General features: G+C 38.6%; 2 protein-coding genes and 1 pseudogene across 3 annotated transcripts; 2 read left to right on the top strand and 1 right to left on the bottom strand.

Moving 5' to 3' along the window:
* The first annotated feature begins 343 nt into the window (after positions 1 to 343).
* Positions 344 to 9,224, top strand: LOC131794691 (kinesin light chain 1). Of its 2 annotated transcripts, XM_059112269.2 has the most exons (4): positions 344 to 447; positions 2,894 to 3,072; positions 4,728 to 5,584; positions 5,982 to 9,224. In XM_059112269.2, the coding sequence occupies exons 3-4, from the start codon at positions 4,777 to 4,779 to the stop codon at positions 7,343 to 7,345; spliced, it is 2,172 nt and encodes a 723-aa protein (XP_058968252.1). In that variant the 5' UTR covers positions 344 to 447; positions 2,894 to 3,072; positions 4,728 to 4,776; the 3' UTR covers positions 7,346 to 9,224. The 2 variants fall into 2 exon arrangements, with proteins under 2 accessions (XP_058968252.1, XP_058968322.1); XM_059112339.2 differs by lacking the exon at positions 2,894 to 3,072 and having other exon boundaries at positions 352 to 447.
* LOC131798274 (uncharacterized) lies at positions 7,471 to 9,224 on the top strand (annotated as a pseudogene).
* On the bottom strand, positions 8,842 to 14,201 carry LOC131794851 (glucosamine 6-phosphate N-acetyltransferase-like). Its single transcript, XM_059112452.2, has 6 exons — positions 14,161 to 14,201; positions 13,321 to 13,474; positions 12,129 to 12,191; positions 11,281 to 11,411; positions 10,435 to 10,496; positions 8,842 to 9,679 (listed from the first exon to the last, which is right to left on the bottom strand). Exons 1-6 carry the CDS (start codon positions 14,170 to 14,172, stop codon positions 9,529 to 9,531), a joined length of 573 nt encoding a protein of 190 aa, XP_058968435.2. The 5' UTR covers positions 14,173 to 14,201; the 3' UTR covers positions 8,842 to 9,528.
* Positions 14,202 to 14,215: the final 14 nt, after the last annotated feature.

Genomic DNA, 14,215 nt, shown 5'->3' with positions numbered 1-14,215 from the left:
GCCTCCTGGACTGGAAAGAGTTTTGACACTATATTTGAGTCTTCATGAGTAATTTTTTTTTATTAAAAAACACTTTGATTTCCCAGATTGATAGACCTTCAGCGGTATCAAATTAACAGAAAAAAACTCGCACTCCAGTTCACAAGAGATATACCAGTAGATCATGGGTGCTGCATTAAGTTATGTCCTTAAGTAACTTTAGGTCGTTAAATATCTTTTTTGATTAGGTCGCCACTTATAACTTTCAGGTTACTTGATCAGATCACCAGGTGATCTTTAGCCATGCAAATGCGACACGGTACATTGAGTTGTTGGTAAGGCTGTGGGTCAGGTATTCCGTTGAGTTGTTGACTCAGCATACTTCGTCTTAAGAGTCGTCAATGCCATGATTAATCGCCATTCAGAAGCCATTTAACATCAGCTTCCACCCCACAATCTTCGATTAAGGTAATTTTATTCTCAAAATTCAGGGTTTATATTTTAATCAACGGATAACGCAACGAAGTTTCCAAACTTCGATTTTTAAGACTAGAAGATGACTGCGACACTGCCATAATGTTTCAAACATTTTTGATTAATATGCTACAAAAAGTTCACTTCCTTTGAAATCTCGTCGATTGCTATTGAGCTTCAGTTTATTTGTTTGTTCTTAAGTACTGTTTCATAGTTCACGTTAAGCTCAATGGCTAAGGAATGAATCTCGGTTGAGCTGATTGAATCATTTTTAGTTTCAAACGTTACATCGCTTGTGTAAGTATTTCTGGCAAAATTTAGGTTTTATATTCAGGAGTGCAGAGCTTAGTTATTAGATTCTCGATACTTGCGAACTTTTCACTTGCAAATGCAGCCGGTTATTTCAATACATGATAACTGATTCAAGTTAACTGAATGCTGAGTAATTTGTGTGGATGCTACGCGGATGTTTCATGCGACTGATTTCATATGCATGTCCAAGGTATGTCAAGCGAAACTTTGTGGCGACGACAAAAAGAACCTTTATCTACTAAGCAAAAGACAGCATTTGCTTTAGGTTCAAGAACTGTGGTTTATTGCCTTTAAAAAGTAGCTTTTGGTTTATTAGTAAAACAAACGATACGTTTTTGGCAGTGGAATTTTAGTTTTAGAATTTCTATGAAATGATCTGGTAAAGGACCAATCTGTTAGAAGGAAAATTACCGATTAAATGAGTAAATAATGCACATGTCAATTACAATACCAGAGTGTTCTGTTATTCGTAACACGGCTTTTAGATTTATCATCAGTCAGGTTCAGTGGGTCGAAAAGTAATTTTCCTACGCATAGCGTATGGCGATGTAGCGGCAGTAACTGCGACATCGGCCACCCGACTAATTTAGCATCTCTCTCGACAAGAAAACTATGACTCTACATTTTCATTGTTTTAGACAGTTTCATATCATCGTCGTTTTCTTGTTGCTGGGTGATTATCATGGAGTGATTTAACAAATACGCCGCCGGTTCAATCGTTTAAGAGAGAAGATAGTGATGAAATGGACAAAATGTATGAGGAAATTAATTCAAATTTGTGCACTGGGGTTGCGAGGTAGTTATGTACAAGAAACACGTCCAAACTTGCCGAATACACACCAGTTAACGACATCAAATTCAGATGATGAATTTCATGTTGTTTCGCTGACAGGTAGTGTTTTTGAGTCTTCAGAAGCAAAGTCAGCTTTTTCAGTGAGATGCCTATTGATTTTAAAATTTTGCGTTTTTAATTTTGAGTTTGCAAGTGCGAGTTGAATGTTTAATCACTATTTTGTATAATTTTTAATGCGTCTAATTTCACATTAGTTGTTAATAAGAGCTCAAGCAAATGATGACAGCGACGACCAAGCGAATTTTGATTTAATGTTGACGGTATTAGTAATAGACCAAGATATTTCATGTAATAAAATATGTTTATTGTTCATCATGGTGTAAGATAGGAGATGAACTTATTCATTTGTCTCACGATAGAGTCACTTTTGATGTTAAACGCGACTTTTCGACCGCAATACTGCTAGTCTTCATCAGGTATGGGCGGCCGTCACCACCAAAAATACAAGGATGTCAAATAGATCAGCAAATACAAAGATGGTGTAAGGATCAGCTGCAGGATAGCATAGCTAATAAAGGAATGGCATGGCCAAATTATAGACAGTCTAGTTTTCCTTCGTGAAACAGAACACCCTAAACATGAATAGTTTAGCCAAATGAGAAACGGTCTAGCAGCCCATGTTGAGTTGGAACATGAGATTGTGAAATGGACTAGCTCAATTACAAATAGCTTAGCACTCATTTGCAATACAGTACTCAAACGGTGTAGCGTTGCGTTAAACGGCTCAGGGCAACGTCGAGTAGCACAGCGTACGCACAAACGGTGTAGCGTTGCGTCAAATGGCTCAGCGTAATTTTGAATAGTACAGCGTACACACATATGGTATAGCGCTGCGGGAAATGGCTCAGCGTAATGTCGAATGGTACAGCGTACATAAAAACAGTGTAGCGTTGTGTGAAATGGCTCAGCGTAATGTCGAATGGTACAGCGTACATACAAACAGCGTAGCGTTGCGTGAAATGGCTTAGCGTAATGTCGAATGGTACAGCATACACACAAATGGTGTAGCGTTGCGTGAAATGGCTCAGCGTAATGTAGAATGGTACAGCGTAGACACAAATAGTGTAGCGTTAGGTCGAATAGCTTTGCAAAACATCAGACGCTCTATCTGAACATTACATTGCTTAGTATTACTTGAAATATTTCGATGTTGTGGCGAATCGTCGTGGTGTGACACGAAGGCCATACCATTCCTTTATTAGCTATGCTATCCTGCAGCTGATCCTTAAGCCATCTTTGTATTTGCTGATCTATACGACATCCTTGTTTTTTTAGTGGTGACGGCCGCCAAGGCATCTCGCCGAAACCACCAAAATACAAACCGCAAATGGAACAGAGATCTGCTGGGGGGCATGACGTCATCGAATGTGAAGACTGGCGCGAAACCATTACATAGTTTAGTTGCTGTGTGGAAGAGTCTTCACTTCGCCTTGCCGTAAAGCAGAGCCAATTCGGTAAGTTTCTCCTCTTTTTTTCTCTGCCGATATTGCATTTATTCGTTGTCGTTCATGATAGTGTTAATTAAAAGAGCGAGACTGGATTCTACCACGGTTTACCGGCCTCCCGGTTTACCACAGTTTGCACGTGTTGGTGAGCCTGAATTTTAATAGTATTACGTAGTGTTATGATGTGCATTAAATGTCGATTGCCGAGCTCTCATTTCTTTTCTTTTCTGACTCGCGCTTACTTTTCAAAGGGAGTTTAACTTCAACGGTTCTTTGAACATTGCGGGAGTACGTGAGAAGTTGGATTTTGTGTGTGCCCTGGACGCCATGGTCCAACTCTAGTCAATATATCTTGTGTGTACTGAACTCAGTCTGTAGGTACATTTTTCGATTAAAGTGATATCGGAATGCTTTATTTGGTGTGCCGGATGATAAGAGTAAGCTAAGAGAAGACATATTTATTATTTTAAAGAGGTGTACATTATATTGCTTTGTTTATTAATTTTTCCTGGGTGCAGTGATAGTAAAAGTAAGTTCCATTTTTATTTTGTCGATCAAACGTAGATTACATGTCAGAACCGGAAACAGTTAAAGGGTTTTTTTCGCGTTCCAAAATAGTTTTTGCCAGAGTAATATGAGTAATGATGTGCATTAAACCTCCCTGATGATGCCGTAGAACGGCGAAAGCTCGGAGTGAATAAAGAAAGAACCACAGTAGCACTTAAAGGCTTCATTTGATCAATATCCCACATCAGTCTGTAGCAATAATAATTATAAAAATAATAATAATAATCGCAAAAATTAATAATCAGGCGATAAGGTCGGTTGTTTACGTGTCGCCATTTGTCTTAATAAGCAAGCGAGCTTGCGTGGGTATCCCTTATGGCGACGAATCAAGTGACTCGTCGTGAGACAAACGAACAAAGTTCATCTCTTATCTTATACCACGATGAACAATAAACACATATTTTATTACATTGAACAGAAATATGGGCGCAAAGCCCGAAGGTTGAATGCAATGGGTTTTCATTCTTTAAAGTTGTTGTAACCTCTGAGCAACTAGATCCCCAAAGTTGGGTTAATTTAATACTATTGCTGCCAATCTGGCGGGGTTGAAAATTAACCATATCACGCAATACTTTTTCACAGCTAGGTCGAAAATTAGGGATTTTAAATTTTAAATACAGTCGTGGCAGCGTATCAAGCAGTCACCGTGTATTTAGCGGTTATTTTTTCAAAGTCCCGAATTTTTCTCCGTAGTTTCTACAATTTTAACCTCTATTGAGCGGTCATGGTCACCCTTTACTAATTCCCAACGGCCTGTTAGCGTTTTGTATCGCTTTTTAAAACACCCCTGCATTAAGCGGTCAGCTTCTCTTTAGCAGTCAGCTCGTCATTCCCCGTCGATGACCGCTTAAGACAGGCTCAACTGTCTCTCCAATGGGCAACATTGTATGCTGACGAGCATTTACTGTCACAGTAGAAACCTATCAAAGTATTATGTTTCTGATCAAAATAGGTTTTGGCCTCTATACCATTTCAATTAAGCATGCCGTTAATAGTCAAATATATGCGTCAGTCAATTACTTTGCGGAAATAGTTTACCATGGCCTGCTGATACGTTATTTTTTATAATTAAATTGTCAATTAATAATTTTCCTCAGATCGCCAAAAAGCACGGTTAACCGCCTTAAAGACCATTTCCAAGGCAAAATGGCACTACAACCATTTCGGGACGAGCAGTTAAACTATTTCAAATTCGCGTTTATTGTACTGGATGAGTTCCCAAAAGCCTTACGTCAGACGTTCACGTCCATGTGGGACAACACTTTGACACATCTTCCCGGTCATCAGCCATGGGATGACTCCGCTGCGATAAGAAATAAATTCCTTACTTCAGAGGGTGGCCCCGGCAGAACCAAAGTTCCCACAAACCTCTCCTATGAAGAATGGGATTGCACCGCCCTGTTCCAGGCCACCATCCACGCCAAGTCCTTTGCTTTGCCCGACAGTGGAGGTCATCACAAGACACTCGGTGAGCTGTTCGTGAAACCTCGGAAATTGGCTCATGGAGTTTTCCATGCATCGGTGACCAGCCCGAGCGGAAACAATGCTGAAACGGTTGCACTCGCGATTGATCAGGTTCGACTTTTAAGAAATTCACTTTTTCACTCGCACACTTCTGAAATTACTAAAGCCACCTTTGACCAGTACGTGAAGCACGCTAAAGATGCATTTGAAGCTCTTGGTGTCAAGACGGACCCTATTGATGTCATCGGTGGTTTAACAGAGTCAGAATTTCCCACAAATAAAGTTCGTAAACTAGAAGAATGTATCAAAGAGGAAAATCGAGCGTTTGTAAGTTTTCTGCAACAACAGAATCAACATCTGGAGGGCATTAGTTCAGATGTGAAAGCCTTGAAGCACAAAATGGAAGTCATGCCTACCAAAGATGATATCTTCAAGATGCTAGAACAGATAATCAAGGACTTGATTCAGGCGCCAGCCCAGAACAAGCCAGGTAAATGTATGTTCAGTTTCGACAAATGTTTGATCCTTGTGACTCGAATACAAAAATCATTTACATGTCCAGACGATGGTTGAAGTTACGGGTCTATATCTTTAAAATGCTTACCCCTGTAGTTTTTAAGTTAAGGACCATCAGAATTTCAAAATTTCTTTCAAACGACTTCGGATCACTCATGCCCTAAAAGGCCCTGAATATCATTGAACATTTTTCTAGACTTCTTTAAAATATATAAAATTCCCGGCAAGCGGTGCGCGCATTTCTCGAAGTGAAATTCTGATATATATATATATATTTTTTAATCAAGCTCTTTAAAGTAACGGTACGTTCAGTAAAGCAACTAACTTAGGAAGTAGTAATTAATCATTATGTTTGTTTTTCATTTAAACAGATAAAAATCTGACATCCATTAAACCAACTAAAGATACTTTACTGGATACCCACACTGCTGACCAAGACAGGAAACAGGAGGAGGTCCCTTGTTCATCACATGGCTTGTTGAAGGTTGAATATGAAACCGCGGTTACACATTTGAAATCAGACGATTTCGTCTCGGCTCTTCAGTCTGCAAAACGTGCGCTTGACATTACGCGAACTCTGTTTGGAGAAGAACACCCTAAAATGGCTAACAATCACTTATTGGTCGGGCTCATACAAATTGATTTAGGTAACTACGCATCAGCTTTTCAGTCTTGTCAAAGTGCGCTTGACATTAGACGAAAGCACTTAGGCGAGGAACACCCAGACACAGCAAAAAGCTATTTTTCTCTGGGCGTCACACAAAATTCCTTGGCAGAGTATGCAGCTGCTCTTCAGTCCTTCCAGCGCGCCCTTGACATCAGGAGAAAGCTGTTCAGCGAGCAACACCAGGACACGGCTCTAAGTTACCATTCTCTGGCGGTCACACAATATTCCTTGGGTGATTATGTATCAGCTCTTCAATCTGACCAGCGTGCCCTGGACATCAGGCGAAAGCTGTTCGGCGAGGAACACTCAGACACAGCCAACAGTTATGATTCTCTGGGAACCACACAACATTCCTTAAGTGATTATGAATCAGCTCAAAAGTCAAAACGAAGTGCCCTTGACATCAGAAGAAAGTTGTTCGGCGAGGAACACTCAGACACAGCCAACAGTTATGGTTCTCTGGGAGCCACACAACATTCCTTAGGTGATTATAAATCAGCTCAAAAGTCTAAACAGCGTGCCTTAGACATAAGGCGAAAGTTGTTCGGCGAGGAACACCAAGACACAGCCGAAAGTTACTCTTCAATCGGGAAAACACAAAAGAAACTAGGAGAGTTAACCTTAGCTCTTCAGTCTAAACAACGTTCACTTGATATCAGAAGAAAATGGTTGGGCGAGGAACACTTAGACACAGCAGAAAGTTACTATTCTTTAGGGGTCATACAACATTCCTTACGCGATTATGCATCGGCTCAAGAGTCTAAACAGCGTGCCCTTAACATCATGCGAAAGCTGTTTGGCGAGGAACACTCCGACACAGCGAAAATTTACGATTCTCTGGGGGCCACACAACATTCCATAGGAGACTGTGCATCAGCTCAAAAGTCTAAACAGCGTGCCTTGGACATCAGACGTAAGTTGTTCGGCGAGGATCACCCAGACACTGCTCGAAGTTACTCTTCAATCAGGAAAACACAAATAAAATTCAGAAAGCAGACTTTAGCCTGTCAGTCTAAACGACGTTCGCTTAAAGTAGGAGATAAAATAAAAAGGAATTCTGAACAATAATTTATCGTATTTAAGCAAAGGATTTCACCCAGGGAACACTGATATGTACCGATGTGGCTCAAATCCCTTTGGTGATTTCGCTATTCCGAGGCGTGGTGCGGAAATTTCTGCATATCAGTGAGCCGATGCGCAGATTGTTTAAGGGTGGTGTGTTGTCAAAGGTTTTAAATTTACAATATGGTGAACCCGTAGATATACTGTATAGAGTATGTAACCGTTATTCTGTCTAAAGTGAAGGTAAATAGTAGCGGTTATTTGCCGAGGCGCGACAGAGGCAGATCATTGTGTAGCATATACCTTACAAATACCGAAAAAATTAGTTCGTATCTATCATTATACCGAAAAATGTCAGAGTTTGGACTCTTGGCGCACGATTTTGTTTCTTTAGCTGCTCCGTGGTGAAAAGTACTCACTAATCACATCCGAATTAGTCAGTCAGCGCGCGCGAGAAGCACTATTCCCACTCATGATTCACACAACATCCGTTGGTGATTATGAATCAGCTCCAGAGTCCTGTCAGCGTACCTTTGACATCAGGAGAAGTTGTTTGGCGAGGAAAACTCAGACACGGCTGAAAGTTACAATTCTCTGGCGGTCACACATCATTCCGTAGGTGATTACGAATCAGTTTTAGTGGCTTAGCAGTGTGCCCTGGATACCAAGAGAAAGTTGTTTGGCGAGAAACACTCAGAAACATCTCAAAGTTACCATTCTCTGGCGGTCAGTCACACATCATTCCTTGGGTGATAACGAATCAGTTCTTAAGACTTACCAGTGTGCCCTGGACATCAAGAGGAAGTTGTTTCGCAAGAAACACTTAGAGACAGCTGCAAGTTATTATTCTCTTGTGGTCACACAATATTCCCTAAGTGATTGTGAATCAGCATGTACCAGTGTGCCCTTGTCATCAAGAGAGAGTGTTTTTGCGAAGAAAACTCAGACACATCTACAAGTTACCATTTTCTTATGGTCACACAATATACCGTAGGTAATTATGAATCAGATCTAGAGTCTGATCAGCGTACCCTTGACACCAGGAGAAAGTTATTCGGTGTCTCGATGTCCGTCAACTCTGATTACTTGTAAATAAGCTTAAAAAGTTCCTACAACTTATGGGAAGCCTCTCGTGCCAAATCTATTAATCGTTAGTGATAAAACTCAATCGTTAGTGCTGGTATCGAAACCCTCCTTCACTTTCTTAAATAGTAAGGTCACAAGGACAACCTGTTACTGGGGCCAATTCATTTATAACTTGTTAAGCTTCAACTGTAGTAGCAGGATAGTGGTGTAGGTAAAGGAGGATAGTTTCTTTTACGTTAGTCACTTCCAGATATTCGTATTTCATTGTGCTCGCTGAGTTTCTTTTTTTAGGTATTATATATTCTCTTAATTTTTTGTCTTATTGCTGCGCTCCCTTGATTAAGCGCCCTCTTTCGAAAAAGCGCCCCCCTCCCCACCCCTTTTACCCAAAATTTTTAGAGTAGTAGAGTAGTAGCATGCGATCCTGCCGTCGGAAAAATTTTTGTTCCTGACAAGTAGTGAACATATCCATAGGTCTGAGTATTATGAAGTGATTAAAAATTATATCTCATTAACTGATCAACCCCTAAAATTGCCAGGTACCCTTTTAAGATCACTGTGATGCTTATGATCAACACACAATTCAATTCGTAATGAAAGATCAACCTTTGTTACAATACCAATATTATACTTCCTCAAAAGGCTACAACTAAGCACACCATATGATAATGTAAACCATCTCTTGAGGTAGAGACTACATGGCAATTTCCAATTAAGTGTTCAATCTAATCCCAGATTGAAATTACTTTTACTTTACCACATTAAAAAAAAAAACTTAAAAACCTAAACCACAAGCACATTATTCACTTCCACTTCCCACCCTTTGGGACTTCTTTTTTGTTTTTTTCCTTATGGGTCCTTTTGGCTCATTGTGACATTTGCTCCTGTTCTGATTGGACATAGTGATTGTACTTTATTTGCTGGGTTTTGCAACACCCAACTAAAAAAGTGCTCTAAACTTGTGCAACAATATATACTTGATAGAAATAGTTTTGGATCTCATTGATCACATATAATTTATAATTACTTTAGATTTTAAACCACCCATGGCCATATGACATTCAATAAACATAAATTAAAAGCCATGATTTGATCTTCTGTTGTCAGTGAAAGAATCTTTTACAAAGATAATTCTGTTTGTCTTCATGTTTGAGACCAAACTGTGTGTAGAAAGTCAACAGGGGATCTTTACACTCCAGACTGATCTTGTAACATCCTAATTTCTTGCCAAGTAAAATCAGTGTCTCAACAATCCTGAAGGAAAAAAAACCAAGCAGATTTAGAAATTCTTGGGATGCTTTTTAAATTATCTTTGGTTAGATATACAGTACCAGTAATTTTATCAACTCTTCTCCTTAATGGGTACTCTGAGTTAGTTTACAACACTTCTCAGGAGAGTTTGGCAAGACTGCATTTAACAGTTTACAATTTTTTAGGGAAATTTTTTGTAAGAGCCCCCAAGTTTGGATCAAGGCCAGAACCACAACACTGGGAGCTTCTTTTATGTTCCCTTTTTTTCCCTCTCTTGGTAAGACCAGTACAAAGACGATGCAGGAGATGGGGCCTGCAGTTTTAATGTCTAACCATGTGTATATGTCAAAACAGAGACAGTATAAATTTCTCCTTGGTTATTTTAAGATCCTGAGTGTTGGTTAACCCTTGTGAAACCTTGACCCTAAAAGTGACCAAGATCTAATTTCTCCTTACAATATCACCCCTGAGTCACACATCAAGATCACAAGAATAAGGGTCTGATTGTTAAACAAATTCTTCTCACCATTATCATATAAAATGAATAGAGAACAGTGCAGAGAAAATACACATTGATGTTAGAGTTACCTTGTTGCATTATCCCCCTTTTTTCCCTTTACCTGATAGTTTTGTTGTATAATTCTAAAAACATTTGAAATCCCCATCTTGAATGAAAACAAAACAACAAGGCCCATTAAGTTATCAGGACCTTAGAGAAATGGGTCTCAGGTCCCTAAAAAACCCAATGTTATACTCACAGTTTTCCAATTTTTTTCCCTCTACAACTGCCGTCAACAACTATGTCCTCAATTCTACCTCTCTGAAATTTACAACAGAAATGCTATTAACTGTGGAGAATTGCTATTAACCCCCTGAAGTGATCAACATGCAACTTCTCCCAATAATATTTATATATTATCCAGCAAACAGGTAATAAGAATACTCAAACCTATCAAGTAGAAGTTGTCATTTTGATCTAACACCAAGTTCTCGTTACTAACTTACATGGAAATGTGTTGCAGCAAGAGAAGAGAGTGTACAATCAGATCAGCAACTTCTGGTGGTTGAAGGGTTTTCAGTCCCCAGCAATTAAGAAAATTCAGCCACAAAGCCAAGGTTAAATAATTAATTTGGTTTATTAATGGCCCATTCAATGTCTAAAGCTATTGCCTGGGGGAAATAAATGAGCCTTTTTATAGCATCCCTGGACATCCAGGGCAATTAATCAGATTGAGAAAAAAAAAATCTGTGTGACAAAAGATTGCACAAAATGTTTCCATCAAGTAAACTATTGTTGGGCTGATTTTCTCTTTTGCTCACCCTGATTTTCTGCCCCTGGGTCTCTGAGGGTAGCTTCATGGCAGACTTTGGAGAGCCTTACATTTGGATCCTCACTTGTTACCTTTACCCTTCAGATGGCCTCAAAGAAAGTTAGGACCCCAGACCTTGAGTTTAGCAACCTTGTATAGGGCTTTGTTCTCTTCCTCAATGACTCTTATTTTCCCTTTAAAAAAACTCCTGTAATTATCTCTTATGATATGTCCAAAACTAAAACTTTAAGAAGGACTCAATGAGACCAGCTCTCCTTGGAAATGGGTACATACCACAGCTGTATCATGGATGAATTTCTGTTCTACAACCAGTGTTCCACATGCAACTAGTTTTACCAGTTCTACATCCTCTATTACAATAAGATAATATGTGCCAGGACAAGACTGCATAGCATGGAAGCGTTCTGAAGAGATTGAAAAAGAGAGTAGTCAATGAATAAGAGAGCAATCTTTGCTACAATGAATACTTCTTCAGCAGTAATGAGAAGAGCTCAAACTCAAGGTACTAGGAGATAGTAATGGCAGTTGGTACAGAGTTAGATGGCAAGTTTCATCATTTAGCTTTATTGGCAATTTTAGCTATAATCTGATCCAAGAAGATGAGATTCTTTCTACTACATGACAGGGAAATGGATTCACAATTAAACTTCATCAGTATATAATTACTGCTTTTCTTCCAACAGATTAAGGCCATAAAGTTAATACAGAAAATTTGGTGAAAGCACCGAACCAAGAGGAGGGTAATAATTTCACTACTGCTTTATGTAGTGTTCCTTACTGCAAAGATTGCTTTCAAATTCATATCTTAAAAGCAAAGTTTATTTATGTGATTTTCATATATTTACAGTCATTTATTCATCACTTCATGGGTTTATTATGAACCAACATAATGACCAGCTCCCAATTGGCTTGTTAGCTCAGTTGGTAGAGCACTGCTTTGGTGTTGCAGAGGTCATGGATTCAAATCCCATAAAAGCCTTTTTTCAGGCCCTATTTTCTCTACTGCTAAAGTAGTGTTCATTACTGCAAAGATCACTTTCAAATTCAAGAATACCCTTATTGCAGATCAAAGTCATTATTGGTAGGTCTTTTAGACAGTTATGCAAGTCTATCACACTTACCGAAAAACTTTTCTTTTGTCACTTCTCCAACCTTAGTAAGCTGACCTAAAAGTTGCAAGAAACCTGATGGAAAAATAGCATAAGGGGGGGTAAGTGTCTAAGGAATCTATGGTGCTGCATTGGTGGGAGAGTATAACAAGGTAATTTCATATTGCCAACTGAGTTGATAACATAACTTGGCCATCATAAAGAGTTTCAAAGCTGATATTTCATCATTCCCTCAGATGAAGGGCTAACCCTCAAAACGTCAGCTTTGGAACTATTTATTGTGGCCAATTTATGTTATCAATTCAGTTGATAATACTAAATAACCCCAAAAGATAGTGTTCTTTTCTTTAAGTTTTTTTAAAATAAGTCTTAGATATAATCCGTAAGGTTAATTACTAAGTAATCAACGAGTCTTTAACTCCCAGAAGTGATTGCCATTAACTTCTCTCTATGATATCACCATCCAGCAGACAGGTAATGAGATGACTCAAACTTATCAGGTAAAAGCAGGTAATTTAGTGTTAACAACTGGGTTGAAAACGTAAATTAGCCACCGTAAAGGGTAAAAAAGCTGATGTTTCGAGCGTTAGCCCTTCGTCAGACGAAGGGCTAATGCTCGAAACGTCAGCTTTTTTACCCTTTACGGTGGCTAATTTACGTTTTCAACCCAGTTGTTAACACTAAATTACCTGCTATACTCTCCCACTGACGCAGCACCACAGTTTCTTTAGAAACTTACCCCTTTATTCATTTATCAGGTAAAAGTTGTTAACTTGATCTAACACCACATTCTTGACACTCATTTACAAAGAAATGTATAGTAGCTAGAGGGGAGAATTAAGAATCAGATCTTAGGAGTTAAAGGGTTAAAAGAAAAAGTTAGCTGATAAACACTTTTGTTCATTTGTCTGATATTTTGTACAATGGGGAATACAGCTCTGCTCATTTACCAATACTTTTATTATACAGTATCAACAACAGTCTAAGAAACAATTGCTGATTTCCAGGGCCATTTAGAGGGTGGCAAAGGGTTTATTCATGATGCAAAATTTCACAAAAAATTAATATGTGATGTATGAATTTTACAGAAGGGCAAGGTAAGATGAGATTTGAAGTTTCCCTTAAAAATTCATGACATGTGAAGTAATGTTTAAAATGCATTTCTAAAATGCTTTGGTCAATTCATCTCATTCATTTGGTTTACCTTTATCATAATCATCAGCTCTTAAAGGTCTCAAAATCAAATTATCACCAGGATTTTCCACTGATAAACCGCACTCATGCAATCTACACTCTCCTTCACTGAGGTCAATGCCTTTCAACAGTTGTTTGTCAAACATAAGGTTGTCTTCCTCATTCTGAAAAAATAAAAAAATATAAATAAGAAACGAACAATTGAGATGAAGGAGAAACGACATTAGAGGGAGGTCCAAAGTTCATGAAAAACAATTACACGATAGGAGCCCTTGATTGTTGTGAAATGATTTTATTTGTATGTTCTGTCGCGTGATATATGGTACTTAATGTGATAGGAACACAAAATGAAACGTTACTGAAGTTTTAGCACTCAGATATAAGTTTGAATATTCTTTAATAGACAAACCTTAAAGATCTTGCCACATCAATGCAAATATTTCCATAAAAACCGAATCACTTTAATTTGCACTGATTTGACTTCCGGAAATTAATTTCAATTCCCCAGCGATAAAGTCAAGGGACATTACATATGCGTCTATTTAGTAGTAGAACCATGGCATCAACAAAGATCAGTTTAATATAAAGTCGGAACAAGATCAATTCCAAATGCCACAGGCACAAAAGAACTTCAATAACATTCAAACAGATTTTTCGCAGAATTAGAAAACTCGTAAATGTTTATGTCATAATTTCAAGAAATCTTTCCCCTTTGTGAACATAACTACATTGAAACTAGATTTCCTAGGAACAATCCCATTTAGGAACACTCATGATAAGACTACTTCTGGTTGAGAATATAGTGAGTAGCGCTAAATATCATTAAAACCACCATATTTTGTGTACTCACCACCTTCGCCATATTTACCGAGAGGAAGTAAAATCGCCAAGGCATCGGCTACCAT

This window comes from Pocillopora verrucosa, chromosome 7 (assembly GCF_036669915.1).
Source record: "Pocillopora verrucosa isolate sample1 chromosome 7, ASM3666991v2, whole genome shotgun sequence".
NCBI classification, from domain to species: Eukaryota; Metazoa; Cnidaria; class Anthozoa; order Scleractinia; family Pocilloporidae; genus Pocillopora; species Pocillopora verrucosa.
Note: the sequence above shows the minus strand (reverse complement) of the source record. Positions and strands in the feature narration are given on the sequence as shown.